Source organism: Merops nubicus, unplaced genomic scaffold, assembly GCF_000691845.1.
Source record: "Merops nubicus isolate BGI_N331 unplaced genomic scaffold, ASM69184v1 scaffold22853, whole genome shotgun sequence".
In the NCBI taxonomy this organism is placed as follows: domain Eukaryota; kingdom Metazoa; phylum Chordata; class Aves; order Coraciiformes; family Meropidae; genus Merops; species Merops nubicus.
In genome coordinates this window covers 13,100-32,555 of record NW_008598568.1, presented here as the reverse complement: position 1 = coordinate 32,555, position 19,456 = coordinate 13,100, and the positions used below count along the sequence as shown (strand labels likewise).

General features: G+C 46.2%; 1 protein-coding gene across 1 annotated transcript in view; it reads left to right on the top strand.

The window, feature by feature from the left end:
* The window catches only part of MED12 (mediator complex subunit 12), a 38,290-nt gene that overhangs the window by 8,933 nt on the left and 9,901 nt on the right, over positions 1–19,456 (top strand). The window contains exons 10-35 of the mRNA XM_008937102.1: positions 104–235; positions 614–740; positions 1,365–1,594; positions 2,026–2,106; positions 2,994–3,167; positions 3,374–3,518; positions 4,454–4,572; positions 4,723–4,866; positions 5,643–5,806; positions 6,024–6,155; positions 8,425–8,652; positions 8,852–8,996; positions 9,280–9,400; positions 9,969–10,070; positions 10,781–10,894; positions 11,174–11,337; positions 14,210–14,389; positions 14,575–14,646; positions 14,937–15,097; positions 15,189–15,350; positions 15,436–15,547; positions 15,786–15,875; positions 16,289–16,398; positions 16,921–17,056; positions 17,327–17,488; positions 18,030–18,407. Coding sequence (XP_008935350.1) covers positions 104–235; positions 614–740; positions 1,365–1,594; positions 2,026–2,106; positions 2,994–3,167; positions 3,374–3,518; positions 4,454–4,572; positions 4,723–4,866; positions 5,643–5,806; positions 6,024–6,155; positions 8,425–8,652; positions 8,852–8,996; positions 9,280–9,400; positions 9,969–10,070; positions 10,781–10,894; positions 11,174–11,337; positions 14,210–14,389; positions 14,575–14,646; positions 14,937–15,097; positions 15,189–15,350; positions 15,436–15,547; positions 15,786–15,875; positions 16,289–16,398; positions 16,921–17,056; positions 17,327–17,488; positions 18,030–18,407 — 3,885 coding nt within the window. The remainder of the gene's footprint in view (positions 1–103; positions 236–613; positions 741–1,364; positions 1,595–2,025; positions 2,107–2,993; positions 3,168–3,373; positions 3,519–4,453; positions 4,573–4,722; positions 4,867–5,642; positions 5,807–6,023; positions 6,156–8,424; positions 8,653–8,851; positions 8,997–9,279; positions 9,401–9,968; positions 10,071–10,780; positions 10,895–11,173; positions 11,338–14,209; positions 14,390–14,574; positions 14,647–14,936; positions 15,098–15,188; positions 15,351–15,435; positions 15,548–15,785; positions 15,876–16,288; positions 16,399–16,920; positions 17,057–17,326; positions 17,489–18,029; positions 18,408–19,456) is intronic.

Here is a 19,456-nt window from a genome sequence, read left to right as displayed (position 1 = left end):
TCTACTGGGAGTAGGCTCACTGTTATATCCAGCCTGAGGCCTTAGGACTGCTCACCTCGTCTGTTTGGCTCAGGTTCTTACTGTAGTGCTTCTGTCTCAACAGATCTCCCCAGATGACGATGCAGTGGTGGCCTTGCTGTGTGAGTGGGCTGTCAGCTATAAGCGCTCTGGACGCCACAGGGCTATGGTTGTGGCCAAGCTCCTGGAGAAGCGTCAGGCAGAAATAGAGGCTGAGGTAGGTCCTCATTCTTGGAAGGCCAGCAGCGGTAACGGGGAGCAGCAGTTACCTAACTATGATTATCTAGCTGTTGCACTGAAAGGCAAAGACACAGTGCCTCTTAACACCAATGCTCTTAATTATTTGCTTCATCTAACCCAAAGTAGGTTAGAGCCTGTGGGACAGTGTGTATCCCATTTCTTGGATATGTTTGAAGACAGATGATTGCAGTGTGGAAGTCCTGGCATACTTGGAGACTGAAGTATCTTGCAGAAACCTGTGTGGTAGATTTCCTGAAGTGAAAGATAGGAAAGTCTGTTGAAGACTTCTTTTGGGGGGTTTATAGATAGTGAGTTTCTCTGTGACAGCAGTTGGTACTTTTTTCTGTTTTGACAGAGATGTGGGGACTCTGAAGTTGTGGATGAGAAGGGGTCCATCTCCTCAGGCTCTCTCTCAGCAGCCAGTGCTCCTGTCTTTCAGGATGTCCTTATGCAGTTCCTCGACACTCAAGCTCCTATGCTAAGTAAGTAAAGAGAACTTGTGGTCTCCCAGTTTACAGGTTTCCCTCTCCTGCAGTCTTTGAATTCTTGTGCTGTTCTCTTGTGTGTAGGTCTTGGATGTACCTAAATTCTCTCTCTGGCTTCTATGCAATCCAGAGCATACCTTGGAGAAGCAGGGAAAGCAGCCTGGAAGGCCAGATGACAGAAAGATATTGCAGAAGCACTTCTATTAACAGAGCATTAGTCAAGAATTAATTAGTATAGCCTAATCAGGAATTAATTCAGGCTGAGAACTAAAGGGAAGTTCCTAACTAGTAAGTGACAAAGCTCTGGAACAGAAGTCGTCTTGCAAACAGATTAATGGGGACAAGACACAACTCTGAATGATGTAGGCAACTGTTTATATACCCTAGAATGGCTGAAGTCCTATGTCTCTGGTCAGTGAGACTAACTGGTAGCTTTTGTCTTATGTAATTGTCATAACGTTGGAACTGGGCTTTCTGCTTTTAGACCCTGCTATAATACCATAATTGTGTATCAGTCCCTTAAGATGTTGAGATGTCTGGAAACACTTTCTCTAGCCCTAGGTTAGGTGTTTCTCAGTGTTGCAAAAATACTCTGATAGCCTGTCTGTTCTGGCCTTTCAGCTGATCCTGGGAAGGAGAATGAGAAGGTGGAATTCTTTAACCTGGTACTGCTATTCTGTGAGCTAATCCGGCATGATGTCTTCTCTCACAACATCTACATGTGCACACTCATCTCCCGGGGTGATCTTGCCATGGATTCTCATGGTCCTCGTCCACCTTCACCCTTTGATGACCCTGCTGAGGAGCACGACAGGAAGGAGACGGAGGGAAACAGTGGCATCAAGCTAGAGGTGAGAGCACAAGCTCCATGGCCCTCCTGTACATGTCCTTGTGTTGTGCTTACCCATTTTTACTGGCTTTGCAGCCTTCTTGCTATTACCTGATGGAGGACGTACCAGTGATTCATGCTGCTTCTTCCCCCAGACAATTTCCTTAGCATTTAATTTTTAAAAGTAGAAGACTATGTTCTAAGTGGCTGGAATGTGAAGATATAGATATGAAAATCTTGCACTGCTTGAAGCAGAGCAGCCTGTGTATGAGGTGCTGTGTGAGGCCTTTCCATGATGTTACAGTGTACTAAGCTCCAGTTTGCCAGGCACCATGGGTGTGTTGGCATATCGCTGTCACTTCCCAACCGTAGACATTGAGTGCTGTAGTAAACAGATACTCCCTTGTTCCCTGGTGCATTACTGAGATGTAAAGCTGCTCTGTCTGTTCCCAGGACACAGGTCTTTCTGAACCCATGGACATCGACCACAACTCCAGCATGCTCTTTGATGACATGGAGAAGACAGACTTCTCGGTACGTTCCTGTATTTTCTACCTGCTGCTCAGTAGGCACGTGTATGTATGTTGCAGTGGGGCCGGGGCAGCACGTGCCTCGCTTTTGTGTAAGTACCCCCTTTCTACTATAGAGCCGACCTGCTGGAAGTGCCTGGGTTGTAAGGCAGCTGATGCTGTGGAGAGGTCCATGTAACCTCTTTGTGCAGGTTGGGATCCCCCAGGATAGAATGGGACCCAGTCATTCCTGGGATTTCTTGCGCTCTGGCTACTGACAGCCCCGTGTTCGGGCAGGGTAAGAAGGGGGCTGCTTGGAATTGAATGGAAAATGGGTGACCATGATACCACCAGGGGATTTGGTTTAACCAGCTGCTGTTGGTGGGATTTTTCTTGATCATCTGGAAGAAGACACAGGTCTTCTATCTTTGTACTGTGTGGCCTTCAGTACTTCATCAGTTTTACAATTCTTCATAATATTTGTGGGCATAATTAATGGTGGTAGAATACTTTGAAGCACTTAGTGGTAAAATAATTTGTGGTATTTGAAAAATCCCTGAGTATGCACATTCCTTCAGCCCTTCCTGGCCTTTCAAGGTATGTGATGGGCAGATGTGATGTGTAGTGTTATGTGGCTTTCTCAGAATCCTCGCTTGTTCCATGGAGGTGGTTGTTCTCAAAATCCTAAGTCATGGGTGTATATTCCTATTGTTTTGAACTCAGTATACCATATGGGCCAGAAGCAGAAAGGGGAATAGTGTCTTAAAACATTTGCCTTAAGAACTGGATGTCCCTCCAACCCTCCTTCTTCCCTCACGTTTAGGCCTGAACAGCTGTACCTTCCTTCAGTAGTCTTCAGTGTTGCATGACTATGTTCCCTAACTGCCTCTCCTTGTTCTTATGTTTCCCTAGATGTTTTCTCCTCCAATGCATTGTGAATCTAAAGCCAGCCCTTCCCCTGAGAAAACAGATCCTGAAAAGGAAACAAAGCCTTTGCTGAAGGATAAGTCTGTAGAAGGAATGCTAGCATCCCTGTATGATCAGCCTCGGCACATCCAGTATGCAACACACTTTCCTATTCCTCAGGTATGAGACCTGCCCATACCCACTCCCCTGCTGCTGCCCTGCGCTGTGGTCAGGCGGTTGCCGTGCTTCCTGTGGTATTGCTGTAGGTGGGCAAGGAGCAGTGTGAGATGAAGCTTTCCTTTTCCTTTAAGAGATCCAGATGCAAAACACGATTAAAGCATTCAGCCTCATAGTTGCTAATGCAGTTGTCTCTTTTGGTCCTCTAGGAGGAGTCTTGCAGTCATGAGTGTAACCAACGTTTGGTAGTTCTTTTTGGGGTTGGAAAACAACGGGACGATGCTCGGCATACGATCAAGAAAATAACCAAAGACATTCTAAAAGTCTTAAACAGAAAGAGCACTGCAGAAACGGGTTAGTAGAGCTTGAGCCATTCCTTCCTGAAGTAGGAATGTCTTTCCAGTTGGTTGGATCCTTTGAAGTCTCACAGTGAAAGGATTTTATATAACCTACAGTACCTAGTAAGCTGTATCAATCACTAAGAGTCTGGAATGCTGCTCTCTTCACAAAGATACTAACCAGCAAGTAACATGATTGGTTTACTTATGACAGTATCTGTTTAATTGAACTTTTCCTCAGGAGAGGATTAAATCATACCAAGTTCAGACTGAGACCCTGGACAAAATTTTGTCTCTTCAAATATGATTTTCTTTAGTTCTCACCTTTTGGTCCTTGTACAAGAAGCAAACAGGATTCGCTGAAGCAAAGAGGATTCACCTATGCATATTTGGCAAAGACCATGCTGTTATGCTTGGGGCACATGCTGGATGTATAGGATGGGAAATTCTGATAGTTTTGTCAAAATCAATAGAAAAGCCTCTGACTTCCATCAGCTGCAAATCTGGCTACAGGTTTTTTTTTTCCATCTTAGTCTGATTCCTGAAAGGTAACTAGAAATGTGGTAGAAAGATGATTCTTTAAAAGATGGGGTTCTTTGACAAAGAAATCTTGAGGCTAAATATCTCCAGTCCAAAACACCTTTTCTCATCAGGGAATTGGTGTACCTCTAAATTGAGAGAGAACACTTCCACAAACTACATTCACTTAAGATAAACTAGATGTTAACCCTACTGCTATTCACAGGTTAGGAATTCCTTCCTCAGCAGCTTGTTTTGAATTCAAGATGGTCCTTATCAGCTTAAGGTCTGTCTCTCAGGCTTTTTGACTATGCTGCATGGCAGGGTCTTGCTGAAGGACTGGCATGTGCTCATGGCTGATGTCTGGCTCTCCACTGATGTGGAAGGTACCCTAATACCCTAATGTTTTTTGATCCTCCCAACTTTTGGTAGGTGGAGAGGAGGGACAGAAGAGGAAAAGAAGCAAGCCAGAAGCATTCCCAACAGCTGAAGATATCTTTGCGAAGTTCCAGCATCTTTCTCACTTTGATCAGCATCAAGTCACATCTCAGGTATGAAACCTGCAAGGAGGTTGTCCTCCTTGAGCCCTGACTGTGTCCCTTTGCATTACTGAGAGCAGCTTCTTGGAGGGAAAGGGAGGTGGGCCTGCTGATGGACTTCTGCAAGGGGAAATAGTACTGTGTATTGTCTTGCACTTGCAGGTATCTCGCAATGTCTTGGAACAGATCACCAGCTTTGCCTTGGGAATGTCCTACCACCTGCCTCTGGTGCAGCACGTGCAGTTCATATTTGACTTGATGGAGTATTCACTCAATATCAGTGGTCTTATCGACTTTGCCATCCAGGTAAGTGCAGTGTGCTCAAACATGTCCTCGGGAGGGGTTCATCAGCCTGAAAGGCAGCAGGTCTGTGCTGCAGAAGTTGGGCTGCTCCTGGGATCATCTGATCTGTGTCACAGAGGTGGTCAGATTAGGTGGTCATTGTGGTGCTCCTGGGCTACAGCTGTTAGGAACAGGTTGGTTGTGGCAAGTAATCTTGCATACTCTGTTCTGAAGGTTTATTATTCCAGAGGCTTCAGGGCATCTCCAAAGGACTTGTATTGCATCTCTGTACCTGGCTGCAGCAATGCTTTGTTCTGAGTGAGAAGGTGATAGTCTGTCCCTGGTGGCTCTCCCACCTTGCTCTGCAGGGAGGAGACATGGCAGCACAGGATACCTCCTGGATCCTGCTAAAATCTGCTGCCATTTCTGCAGCCTGTGCTAGGTGTCTTTTGAAGCTTTGCTGTGGCTGCTGATGGAATTGAGGCTGTTTGCCCTAAAAAAGGAGTCAAATGAATTTTAAGCAAGACAGAATTACCAAACAAGCTGCCTGCTACTGTCCGTGGCCATATCCTAATCACCCTCTGATTCCCAGGCACCGACAGCTCCTTCTACTGACCAAGTGAGACATTGTACTTAAGTATGGGATGCCAGCAGTTCCAGAGGTGCATCTCTGGGCAGAAAGTGCATACCAGTCCCTTTTCTGACAGGTCCTGTAGGCTGTGGGTGTGGTGTGCCTGCTCCATTTCTGACCTTACCATACCCCTGTGGCTGTTGAAGGGTTTTTCTGTCATTGGATGCAGTTGCTGAATGAACTGAGCGTGGTGGAGGCAGAACTGCTGTTGAAATCCTCCGACCTTGTTGGCAGCTACACCACCAGCTTGTGCCTGTGCATCGTGGCTGTGCTGCGGCATTATCACTCCTGCCTTATATTGAACCAGGACCAGATGGCTCAGGTCTTTGAAGGGTAAGGGAACCTTCCCCTCACCATGTGGAAGGAAGCAATATATCTTCTGGGGGCTTGTAAGGGGCAGGGATATATCTGTGTCCTTCCAAAAAGGCAGCAACTTCATGCCTGAGGGTTCAGCTGACAGAATTTGTGGGGGATGGGATAAGTTGCACAGCGAGCACTGTTCCTTCAGAATTTCTTTGTGTTGCTGCAGCATTTTTTTGTCTCTATGCAGTCTGTGTGGGGTGGTGAAACATGGCATGACCCGCTCAGATGGCTCCTCAGCAGAACGGTGTATCCTGGCCTATCTCTACGACCTTTATACCTCCTGCAGTCACCTTAAAAGTAAATTTGGGGAGCTCTTTAGGTGAGTCTGGGGCAGATGGGATGCAGTGGGTGCTGACCAGTATAGCACCTAGGCTTAAGCTTTGCTTGTGATCTTGTTTGATGGGATTGTTCCTGAGATGCTCTGAATGGGGAACTGAGGTCCTGGGAGTAGTACCTGTTGATCTTGACTCTTAGATCGTCAAGTTGATTTTGGTAAATTGCCTTCAGTGGTCCTCTCTATGCAGGCTTGTTCTTACTCCACTCGTAAAGTTTAGAAGTAGAGAGGTCTGTTCTTACCAATCTCTGATGACTGAGCAGCTCATCCTAAAGGCTGTTCTCTGCTTGTGCTCTGCTCCATAATAATCCTTGGACTGCTTCTGAACCTGCTCTGCTTGGTTCTGGTTTTGTTCCTGTGCTCATTTACATTCCTTATTCTGCCCCTGCTGGCTCTTCAGTTTCTGTTTTGACAATGTTGTCCCCAGGCTCTGTCCCATGGGCTTACTTTGTCACCTTCTGCCCATTGCAGTTCTCTTGGGAACTGTCCCCCCACCAGTTTCTTCTGGAGGTCCACCCTCACTAACCCAGAGAGAGAGTCCGCAGATCTCCCTAGCTTTTTGTTTGTGATCCTGTGAATCTTTACATGATCCATTCTCCTGACAGCTCTGTTTCCCAGTACAGTGCTTCACCTTGTCTTCTCTCGCAGCCCCTGCTCCGTGTTAGTGTTTCCAGTGCAGGTGTGCTGCAGGGATGTCCAACCCTTGGTGTTAGCCTGCATGCAGTGTCTGTGAGAGAGGCTTGTGCCTTGGCTTCAGCTGGCTAAGACTCCTGGCTGCTGAGAGCCTTTGAAGTCTCTCTATAGACTGAATTGAGAGCAAGAGGGAGCCCTGTGGTCACAGGTGCATTGGAGTTTTTTGAAGACCTTATCACACATGAAAGGAAAAGCCTGATAATATGAATTCCCAAAAGGTGTTCAGCAAGGCTTTAATGTAAACGGGCACAGATAAAAGGCAATATCCTCTAGCAGGCAAGCAGTCAGTTAGAAATGGAGACAAGGAGTGGAAAGGATTTTGTATCTTGAGGTATCTTGTATCTTGTATTCTGTGCCTTCCCTGAGGATTTCCACAGGACTCTGGTAGTGCAAGTGCTCTTCTACACACTGGAAGTTGTATGAGTAGTGACAGCAAAACTTTTCACGTAACTCTTGTTCAGTATATAACAACAGAATTTGACTGCAGGTCGTTGTAGTAGGGTGCAGTGATGGTGACAGATGATAAACTGGCAGATGAAGTTTAGTCTTAAAAAAATAATGCACATGGGATTGTCCTTGTTCCTTTCAAAACTATATAGTGATGGATGTATACTACCTGTTGGACAAAGAATCTTTGGGCTGGTACAGATACATAATTGAAAATGTTGTCATGGTGTTCAGTAACAGTCAAAAGGCAAATTCAGCCTTAGAAATGTTTGGAAAGAAATGGAGAACAGATCAGAGAGCATCATTAGGACACCATATAAGTCATTCTGTAAGTGTACCTTGCAGTCTGGGGCAACAAACTCCAAAAGCATCTAGCCAAGTTAGGCCCAAAGGAGGGTGAGTGGATAGATGACTAGAGGTTTGGAATTACTTATAAGGAACTGAATCTGCTCCCCACAGAAGAGGAGGACTCAGAATGGTAGAAGTTTGTAAAGTTCTGGTTCATATGGAAAATGAACTGAATGTTCAGTATGTCTTGCAATATGAGCACAAAAAGGAATGAATGGAAAATGACAAGTGGTAGGTTCAGAACAAAAGAATAAACGTCATAGCTTTCATAGTTAACATGGAACTCATTCTGTGTTGTGAATGTCAAAAGTCTACTGGATTCAAGAAGTAGGTGGACAAATTTGCAGAAAGAAAATCTTTTGAGGAGGACATTATCTTTAACTCTGAAAATCTGTGAGCCCTAAGTTGCAGCAGAGTGGGGAAGGATTCTGGAGCAGCATTGTCATGTGCCTGCCTTGCTCTTAACTTTTCTCTGGTCATCAACTCTTCTGACATCAAGGGCTGAGGTAGGTGCTTCCCTGATTTGATATGGAGTAGTCATTCCTATGCTATGTTCCCTGAGCCCACAGGTAACTTACAGGTTCTTCCATAAAAAAGAAGCAGCTTCATTCTTTTGGGAGAGTCTTCATACACAGTGATCTTAAGTTTTTACATGTTCCAAGGAGGGCTTGTTTTGCACAGATTGCTGAGCAAAGCAGTCCACTTTGTTAAGTGGAAGCTGAGTTTTTTGTGTTCCTAATCTCTCTTTCCTTTCTCTTTCTTTTAGTGACTTCTGCTCCAAGGTGAAGAACACAATCTACTGCAATGTTGAGCCATCAGACTCCAACATGCTATGGGAACCAGAGTTCATGATTGACACTATTGAAAATCCATCTGCACATAACTTTACATATACCAACCTGGGCAAGAGCCTCAATGAAAACCCTGCCAACCGCTACAGCTTCGTCTGTAATGCACTTATGCACGTGTGTGTTGGACACCACGATCCAGACAGGTGAGAGGCAGAGCTTGCATGTCCTGCTAAGACAGTAAAATCTTCAGGTGAGAGTTAGAAAGCCAGTAGCCATTTCTTGGCTGTCTTGGGGTGTGAGAAAGGAGCCAAGGCTGAGGTCCCTTAAAGAATCAGTGACCTGATGGTGTGCATGAGTGGCAAAGTTGACCCTCTGTGTTTTTTTTCATTATTTATTTAACAGGGTGAACGACATTGCCATCCTATGTGCTGAGCTGACTGGCTACTGCAAGTCTTTAAGCGCCGAGTGGCTGGGTGTGCTCAAAGCTTTGTGCTGTTCCTCCAATAATGGGACGTGTGGCTTCAATGATCTCCTCTGCAATGTTGATGCAAGTGCAAACATTAAAAAGGGGAAAAGGAATTGAAACAGGATTTGAGGGCTCCCTTGGGAGAAGGCAGAAATTGAACAAGGAGTGGAGGCTTTGTCTTGTGAGGACGGGGGAAAGGCTTTGAATAACAGGCCTGCCTTTTGATGTTTGCAGCCTGAGCTGATCCTGGACATTGACCTGGGGTTATCGGCCCTTCTACCCCCCTAGCGCATAGGCAAGCTGAGGAATTGCTGACAGGGGGAATGAGGCTGTTGTGATGACTGGCTGATCTCCTTTTTTCCAGGTCAGTGACTTATCTTTCCATGATTCCTTGGCCACCTTTGTTGCCATTCTCATTGCCCGGCAGTGCTTGCTGCTGGAGGACCTGATTCGCTGTGCTGCTATCCCCTCACTCCTCAATGCTGGTAAGTGCTTCCCTCAGAAAGTTGGTCTTAGTCTCAGTTCTGACCCAAAAGCCTGTGCTTAATACTTGGATACTGTGCTAAGGTTTTTCAAGGTTTTTGCTCTCTGGAGCTTGTGCACAAGTTGAAGTAAGCACTGAGATGTTATCAGCCACACTGTCTGATCAGTGTACTCAGCTCAGAACTCCAGCAGTACACTGCTGATAAGTTCAGCTTAGCATTTTGGCTAGAGCAGCCAGCTGATCAGTTGGGTGTACAGTGCCTGGGATGCTCTGCCCTTACTCTGCCACCAGCCTTCCTGGCTTTGCTCTGGGGATTGCAGCATCCAGACTATTGACAAGGTGGTGTTGGGAAGAGGGAGCAAGCGCAGAACGCAGTGCATGTAATTGGGGTACTACTGATGGATTTGTTCACTTGTATGTTAATTGCTGCACATGCTCCGTGTTGGTAAACAGAATAAGGTTGATGCCTTCTCAACTGGCTGCTCCAGGGCAGTGCACTGTGACTAGCTTCTGGATTGAGAATCAGGTGTCCTGGTGCTTAAGAAATCTTAGCTGTTTCCTTTGAATAGCCTGCAGTGAACAGGACTCGGAACCAGGAGCACGTCTGACCTGCCGGATTTTACTCCATCTGTTCAAGACTCCACAGCTGAACCCATGCCAGCAAGATGGCAGTAAGTGAATGAAAGTAGAGCTGTTCTTTATTGTGAAAGTACTGAGCCTGTTGCACCCCAAGAAGAGAGATATTGGATCCTATGGTTAGAGATCATGACCTGCTTGCTTTGAATAAAGCAGGCAAAGCCTGATGCACTACTTTCTGCGGAGGACAAAGAACAATATTATTCCACTTATGTCACCCCATGGTAGCCAGGCATGTTGGGGAGGAGACCCTCGGAATCAGGAAACCAGCCAGTAGAGGTGACCTTGCTGTTACTGAGCCATTAGAGTAATGATTACTTCTTCTTTTCTCTCTTGAGCTTTGCATAGTCTCTTGGTGCCACAAGCTGATATTTTACAGAATTTCCTTTTTGTCTGATGATGCAAACAGTCCAGGAAGCTCTGTTCTTGGCTTTTCATCAGTATCCTGATAGCTCAGGCCTCTAAACCCAGCCTGTATTCTAGGTTACAGTACTGTTGGAGCTTGGAGTTCCTGAGATAGACACTGCTCCCCATTTATATTTCATGGTTCAGTTGTTGTAGTGTGATTGGCACTATGCTTTGTGAAACTTAAATAAATGGCCCCACGTTACACTTGGGAGAAGGACTGTCCTCAGAATTCTGAGCTGGATTTTGTGGTACTGACTGGCACATAATTTTGGCAGCTCTGGAGCTTACGCCTTTCTCTCTTGCTGGGTATTGCCCTTCCCCATTGTCCTCTTTGCAGGCAATCCCACAGTGGGAATCCGCTCTGCCTGTGACCGTCACTTACTGGCAGCTTCCCAGAATCGTATTGTGGATGGAGCAGTCTTTGCAGTGCTTAAGGCTGTCTTTGTTCTAGGTGTGTACCTTCATTAGCCTGAGTCTGTAACAATGCTTTTAGGGGGGTGGGAGAAAGGCACTGTATTATATGGGTTGACTGTACAGAAGGCTAGAGGAGACCTGTTTTGGTGGATGTGTGGCTTGTCTGAAGCCCTTTGAGCTGGAAGTGTGCTGTGTATCTCTTAGCTGCAGAGAGGTCACTGATCACAGAGAGAGTTTGCAAAAGCTTAGGATATATTGTGGGTCAGGCTTTGGATTTATCATTGATAATTAAGTGACACTTGTGCTTTCCTTATAGGTGATGCAGAACTGAAAGGCTCTGGCTTTTCCCACCCTGGAGGTGTGGATGATCTCATGGATGATGAGTTGGGCACCAGGAAGGCCAGTGGGCGGGTGGTAACTGTAGAAACGGCCAGCTTGGATATTTATGCCAAGTATGTACTAAGGAGTATATGTCAACAGGTGAGTATGTCCCATCTCTAGGTTTGCCTTATCCTTTCTGCTGACAGATATATCTCACATACCTTTCTGCAGTTTGGGTTAGGCAGGTGTTTCTTTGGGAGCTCAGTCAAGACACTGCCATGATTCTGCCACGTGATGGCGCTAAGGATGGCTCATGTTAGCCAGAAGTGTGAGAGGCAAAGAGTTGCCAAGAATTAGGTGTTGCAGTCCCCTTTGGTTTGGCAACAGCAAAGGCCTCAGCAAGGTGAGGCGTGTGGGAGTGGTCTGCTGAGATGTGTTCTGGAGGCAAAGAAGATGAGCATGAGAATGCTTCATTTTTGAAGTGATAAATGGTGCCTTTCAGAATGCACCTGAAGTGCTGCTTGCAGCTAAGCTGTTAATATATCCCTCAGCTTTGCAGCGTCCTGTTTAGTTAAAAGAACAACAACAAAAATCTTTTGCTTAGGCTAATCTGACAGCATTAGTATTCCTGTGCTTTAGGGCTAAAGTGACATTTGAGGGACTGAAACCTGGCTAATAAGGTTCTTAGCTGCAGAGCATTGTGACTGTTACCACTGGGGTATGAAAATGGGTGTTGGAGGGTGTCCTTGGCCTTGGCTGCAAATTTATTCTGTCAACAGGAAAGATGCCTAGTTACAGTTTGAAACCTGTATTCCATATTACTGGTGTGTAAATGCAACACATTAGTGCTCTGTCCTCATGTTTTGTGAGTTAGTTGTTTTTTATTTGGTTCACTATATAGCAGTATTGCCAGCCTGCCAAAGAAGAATCAGAGCCACCTATATATGAGCATAAATTCAACATACTTGACATTACTGAAACCTGACTATAGCATTGATAGAAGTAGCTGTTCCCTTGCTGGTCCTATTCTGTGCAGGAAGGACTTGCAGTAGGTAGAAAATGTGTATGTGTACAGGAGGGAGTAGAGGTGTCAGATATTATATATTCATACCAATTGTTGGGAGCACTGGTTAGGACTGAACATTCCAATAGACACCGGTGAGTACCACCAAGAGCTCCTGCAGTGTTCCTGCAGCTGTTAAGGGCTAGTGTAAATGATGTGTTTCCTGTTAGCATCTCCAGTGTGAGTGGTGGATACTGCAGAACTGGCAGTATCAATTCTGAAATGTCTGTAGAAGGCCTTAAATTATAGGCTGTGATTTTTCAAACTCAGAAAGTGTTGTATCTCATATTCAGGTGTATATTTAGTGATAGATGTCATTATTAGGGCATGGGGAAAAGGAGTAGATTGTAGAATTAAGTTAAAGGTTTCTTAGGTTCCAATAGTTGTTGGTCTGCCCTTTAGCCTATTTAAAGTAATAAATGTAACTGTGCCCAGCCTTTTTAGAAGGTTCATTTCATGAAGTGATGATAAACCACAGTGGGAACCCAGAAGGAGGCTTGAGTCAGAGGTGCTAACCTGAATCTGGTGATTGGGATGGTGAAGTTGTCCATAGTGCTTGGAAAACATGTTCATAGTGCTCTCTCCTGATGAGGCAGATGAAGGGCTCTGGTTCAGCAATACGAAGCCTGCAGAGATGGCTGTTTTGTAAAGAAGCATTGCACAGTGGGAGAGAGGCTAGAAGTCCCTCAAGGTTGGAGATGGTGGTTGACTTCATACTTATTTGTGAGATTATACCAATAAAGTGGAGCAAGGACAAAGTCTAAACTCTTGTAGGAAGCTGAGCAAGTGACACAGAGGGTCTTCCCAGGGATGTGTGTATTACTTGGGCAAGGAAGAGAAGTTTGAAGAGATTATGGTGGACTGCCACTGAAGGGGAGAAATGCAGTAGGCATTGGAGAAATCACCAGATCATGTGTGTTGGGAGAGTGAAAACTTCATCTGGGGTGAAGTTGAAGATCTAGGCCATGGTTTCACAAGGATTTCAAACTAGAGATTTAGCCTTTGCCAATCTCTGTGCTCTACTTAATGCTTAGAGTGCTGTCTGCTGCTCAGAGGGACAGTTTGAAGCTTTCTAGGCTTAGTACCAGCGCATGTACTTCATTAACTGGATTCCTGTCTCTTCTTCTCTGGTTGTCACTTCTCAGTGATCTGATCAGGTTTGCTGTGCAGCTGTGGAAGTGCTTGTATAGCAGTCCTCTGCAGATTTTAATTTCATGAGTCTATCTAATTGATTTTCAGTATGAAAAGATCCTGCAGTAACAAAGTAGTACCTACCTCACTTTTGTTTTGAAAGTTGTTGCCTTTACTATTACCACACATTTAGGGACGACCAACTGAAATAGAGAGCCTGACAACAATAGTTTTGTGTCTGTCTTCTCCTCGTCATTTGTGACGTTATAAATAGCTTGTGCCCAGTCAGTTGTTTCCCCTTCAAGGCTTTGAGAAGTAAAGTCATTGTTTTTTTACTAAGGATGGCAGTGTGTTTTCCATCACTATTTGAGAATTAAGGGGTGTACTTTTCCTTAAGACGTGTTCTAGTTTAGCTTTACCTGTGGCCTTGAATTATTTCATTTAGGACAGCTCCAGGCCTTTGTCGTACAGGAAATAGACCAAATAATTTTAAGTGAACCCTTCTGATCTTTTGAGCTCAGATAGCAGTGTTGTTGGAGCCTGGGCATGGCAGTGGCTGTGTACTGTTAAATCATACCAATATTTTACCAAAAGAAACAGCAGCTACCTGTCACTTCCACAGCTACTTCACCACTTGTCAAAGTTGATGTTTCTTCTGTTGTGATTGCTGTGCAGTGCCTGATGCCTGCTGAATCAGGATGGTACAGTTCATGAAGAGAAATTATCAGGCAAAACTGAATACTAATAAGGTTTTTAGGAGTTTCATCTCTTGAAAGCAGGGGTGCTGGTTTAGAATCAGACATAAGTTTGACTGTGCTGACTGCCTCTGTCTTGCAGGAGTGGGTAGGTGAACGATGTCTGAAATCCCTCTGTGAAGACAGCAATGACTTGCAGGATCCTGTCCTGAGCAGCACACAGGCTCAGAGGCTGATGCAGCTGATCTGTTATCCACACCGGCTCTTGGACAATGAGGAAGGAGAAAATCCTCAGCGGCAGAGGATTAAACGCATCTTACAGGTGCAAGCTCCTGGCAGAATCTAAGAGCATCTTAGTAATTGCCTAATGTAGTGTTAGAGTGGGCTTGCCTACAGCGTAGCCCTCTGAGGAGTCTGAAACTTATTACCATGGGAACTGAGGGTGTGGGTTGACATAGTTTGAACTGAGATAAGGACTCATATGAAGTATGCATGTCTGTATTGTAGAATCTGGACCAGTGGACCATGAGGCAGTCCTCGCTGGAACTGCAGCTCATGATTAAGCAGACAGCAAACAATGTGAGTTTCTGTTCAGAGGGACCATACAGGGATGTGTGTTGAAGTGGCTGCTTGTGAGGCGGTGGGGAGGTGGCCTGGCAGAAGTGGGAATAGGGAGAAAGGCAACAAAAAAAGAGTCGGGCCTGTGAAAGCCACATATGAGAAGGTTGCGATGAGTCTGAGACCCAAAGAGCAGCAGCCGTGGGGAAATTGGCAAACTGTGTTTGTACTGAGTTGTGCTGAAATGTGCAAGCCCTGCCAGAGAGTGCTCTCAGAGAAAGACTTGGCTGTCTCTTATTCCCTATCTCCAGGAGATGAACTCCCTACTAGAAAACATAGCCAAGGCCACCATTGAGGTTTTCCAGCAGTCAGCAGAGACCAGCTCTGCTAGCTCTACTGGCAATGGAATCAACAATATCAGTAGCTCAGCAAGTGCTACACCTTCCAGCAACAAATCCAAACCCATCCTCAGGTAGGTGTTGTTCCACCATGCAGCTGCCTTGTAGACAAGTCTGAGTCATAGGCTGGATTGCAAACTGCTTTTCTGTCCTGTATTCTTACAGCTCCCTAGAGAGATCAGGAGTGTGGCTGGTGGCGCCTCTGATTGCCAAGCTTCCAACATCAGTGCAGGGCCATGTGCTGAAAGCTGCTGGGGAAGAACTGGAGAAAGGACAGCATCTGGGGTCATCATCCCGGAAAGAGCGAGACCGTCAGAAGCAGAAGAGGTGAGTCTTGGGGCAAGTGCAGGCAATGCTTGCTCTGCTGATTCCCCAGCCTGGCAGTATAGCTCCATCTCTGTTCTCTCTGCAGCATGTCCCTGCTGAGCCAGCAGCCATTTCTGTCACTGGTGCTAACATGCTTGAAAGGACAGGATGAGCAGCGGGAAGGCCTCCTCACCTCTCTGTACAGTCAGGTCCAACAGGTAGGCGTCTTGCTTCTCTCCTTACTTTTCTCAAGGGCTTACTCCTTCAGCAGGTGAGCTGTTGGGCCTGTCCTCAGGGATGTTGTCTGTCTGATTGTATGCTCAATAAGGCAAAGATCTTACTCAGGTTGGTTGAGCTGACCATCTCCAAGTCACTGAACAGTGAGCAGTACAAACCGCTCTCTATGAACATCACCGTACAGCTCGTGAGGTCCCTCCTCTCTTCTGAATTCCTTAGATTGTTACGAACTGGCGGGAAGATCAGTACCAAGATGACTGCAAAGCCAAGCAGCTGATGCACGAGGCCCTGAAACTACGGCTCAATTTGGTGAGCAGTTGCAGAAGAGCTTAACCGGCAGGGTGGAGAGTTGTCATTTTCCCTTTTTTTGGAACTCACACATGCTAGGGTGGGGCTATATTATAAGGCGAGGAAGAAGGAGAGGCACTTGTGCTGCTGTTAGGTTTTGAGCCCCAAGTTGGATAGTGTGCATGGAAAAACTTCCTTGCTCTGTTTTGCCAGGATGAAATCCACAGACTTGGTCTCTGTTTTGGAGATGTGCTTTTGCATTCCACAGCACTACTACTTGCATCCTAGGCTTGTCCTGCTGACTTCAGTTTCCTTCAGCTCTCAGTCAGAGTTGCTGTAGCACAAGAATTTTTCTACTTTAGGCTCCTTTCTCATTTTCAAATCTTAGTGTTTCTTTATTTTGTCCTTGTGATTAAACTACTTTTCTCTGCCAGGTGGGGGGAATGTTTGACACAGTTCAGCGCAGTACTCAGCAGACAACTGAATGGGCTGTGCTTCTCCTGGACATCATTAGCAGTGGCACCGTGGACATGCAGTCAAACAAGTAACTTTCTGGCTGACTTTTGATCTATACACTTCCCAAAGGAGGCAGTAGTTAGCAAGGCCTCTTTTCTCATGTGAGCTAGCTGTCTCTCTGGATGATCAGTCAGAAGTACTGTGACAGCTGGAAGAGACTGTGGAGGCTCAGTCTAGGTCCTGTAGCTATGTAGGCTACAACCTAGGTCCTAGTATCCAAGTGTAGTCTGACATATTCAGACCAAACTTGGCTTTCCAGATGCAGAGAGATAAGCAGGAGAGAGCTGAGTCTGAACCTGCTTTTCAGAGAAGCTGAATGGACAGACAGGAGGCCAGTCTCAATCTGTGATACTGCACTTGACTCAAGTGTGAACATCGTGTGGTGTATAAGCAAAGGATTAATGTGGGAGGTTAGTCTGAACAGCACTTTGCAGCACTGCTGACTATAGGCTGTACTCTGGGCAATCTAATAATGTTTGGTGTTACTACAGTGGCAGAGACTTTATATGTGCTTCTCAGGTGACTTTGACCTTTCTGTTCTGACCAACAGTGAGCTCTTCACCACTGTGTTGGACATGCTGAGTGTTCTCATCAATGGCACCCTGGCTGCTGATATGTCAAGTATTTCTCAGGGCAGCATGGAGGAGAACAAGCGGGCATACATGAATCTTGTCAAGAAACTCAGGGTGAGGGACACTAGGCCATATATGGGGAGCAGTGTGTGCTGTGTTGTGATTGTCCAACAATGCAGATTTACCTGTGTCTTATGAGCTGTACTTGTCCTCTTGCTACAGTTTAGATGAAACAGTGAGGGTGGCCCTAGTGGCCCTGTCGGGCTGCAGGGTGCGAAGGTGAGAGGTAATGCAGGAATGTAGGTGGACACCAGAAAGGCACAGCAGGCTTTGGATGATTTTTCCAGAGTGATTCTTCAAGTCTTCTCTATTGCACTCGTGCAGAAGGAGCTGGGGGACCGCCAGTCCGACAGCCTGGAGAAGGTGCGACAGCTGCTGCCGCTTCCCAAGCAGACCCGAGATGTCATCACTTGTGAACCTCAGGGATCCCTCATTGACACCAAAGGCAATAAAATAGCTGGATTTGACTCCATCTTCAAGAAGGAGGTAAGTGAAGCCTTTTTGTCCGCATCACAGCTCCTGAGTGCAGTTGTCACCTTCTCCTCTGATGCCTTGAATCTATACAGCTTGGGAGGAATCTATGTGCAGTGCCTTGTTGCCTGCTAAGCTTGAAGTGACTGGCTGCACACACACAAGCTGGCATGTAATTATGTCCAAAAAGGGCAAAGCTGGGTGTTAGTGCTCAGCAATACATGTTGCTGTGCCCTGAGAAGTTATTTAAACTTTAGTTTTGTACTTACGGCTGTATTAAGCATAAATGGAAACTGATAATCCGTGTCATGTGAGTTACTGGGTAGTGCCAGCATGCAGAAGACTGGCAGAGGTGGGATGAAGGAGACCAGCAGTTGTTGATGAAGACCTTTAGAAATTACTTCTTTGCCATGTGAAAGAGCATGTACCACTAGTAAGGGCTCAAGCTCTTTTTTGAGACATGTGGAGTAAAGCCTGAAGGAAGCACATAATTTTCCTGTACTCTCATAGGAGAAACAACAGGGACTTGGAAGTTCTTTTCTCTCTTGCTTTAAAGGGTTTGCAAGTCTCTACAAAGCAGAAGATTTCCCCTTGGGATCTGTTTGAGGGCTTAAAGCACTCAGCTCCCCTCTCCTGGGGATGGTTTGGGACTGTGCGTGTGGATCGCAAGGTGTCTAGGTTTGAGGAGCAGCAGAGGCTTCTTTTGTACCACACGCACTTGAAACCTAAGCCCCGCAGTTACTACCTGGAGCCATTGCCACTGCCCCCTGAAGAGGAAGAGCCTCCTACACCTGTGACTTTAGAGCCAGAGAAGAAAGTTGTGGAACCAGCCAAGACTGATAAAACAAGCTCCAGTTCTGCCACCTCTACTGAAGAACGGAAAAAGAAACAGAGCAAAACCAAGAAACGCAACCAATCTGCCAGCAAAACAGAGGTAACTGCCCAGCAGCTGTCTGTCCTGTGTCCACCCATCCTAGTCACAGAGCATGCCCCTGAGCCTTCCTGAGGAGCCTGAGAGTGGCGTAATAGTGGAGATAAGTTTCCTCTGAGCTGGGAGTGCTGGAGCTCTATCCTGCTCTCACTAGCCTAGGACAGATTTTCTTAATCTCTCATGGGAGGGAAGGAAACTGCCCAACTCAGAGCATCCCAGGCTTCTTCCTGTGGACTTGGAAGAGGAGGTTGTCAGGACTAGTCAGGATGGATTTACCAAGGGCAAATCAGGCTTGACTAGTCTGATAGCATTCTGTGATGTAGTGACTGAATGGGTATATGCAGAGAGACCAGTTGATGTAGTCTGCCTTGATCTTAGCATGGCATTTGGCACAGTCCCCCATAACATCCTCCTGATCAAGCTCAGAAAATATGAGCCAGAAGAACAGGCAGTGAGATGGGGTGAGAATTGGCTACACAATAGAGCCCAAAGTCTGGTGGTCAATGGTGCCAAGTCCAGCTGGAGACCTGTAACTAGTGGAGTCCCACAGGGATCAGTGCTGGGTCCAGTCCTGTTCAACATCTTCACTAACGACCTCAGTGATGGTGTAGTGTGTCTTCTCAGCAAGTTTGCTGATGACATGAAACTGGGAGGTCTGGCTGATACAGCTGAAGGCTGTGCAGCCATTCAGTGAGATTTGGACAGGCTGGAGAGCTGGGCCAAGAGGAACCTAATGAGGTTCAACAAGAATAAGTGCAGAGTCCTGCACCTGAGCAGGAGTAATAAAATGCATCAGTACAGGTTAGGAGGTGACCTGCTAGAGAGCAGCTCCGTGGAGCCTGGGTTTCATTAAGAAAAGTGTGTCCAACAGAACAACGGAGGTCCTGCTCCCCCTCTGCTCTGCCCTGATGAGACCTCACCTGGAGTATTGTGTCCAGTTCTGGGCTCCCCATTTCAAGAGGGACAGAGATCTACTGGAGAGAGTCCAGCAAAGGGCTACGAGGATGACTGGGGGACTGGAACACCTGCCGTGTGAGAAGAGGATGAGAGAC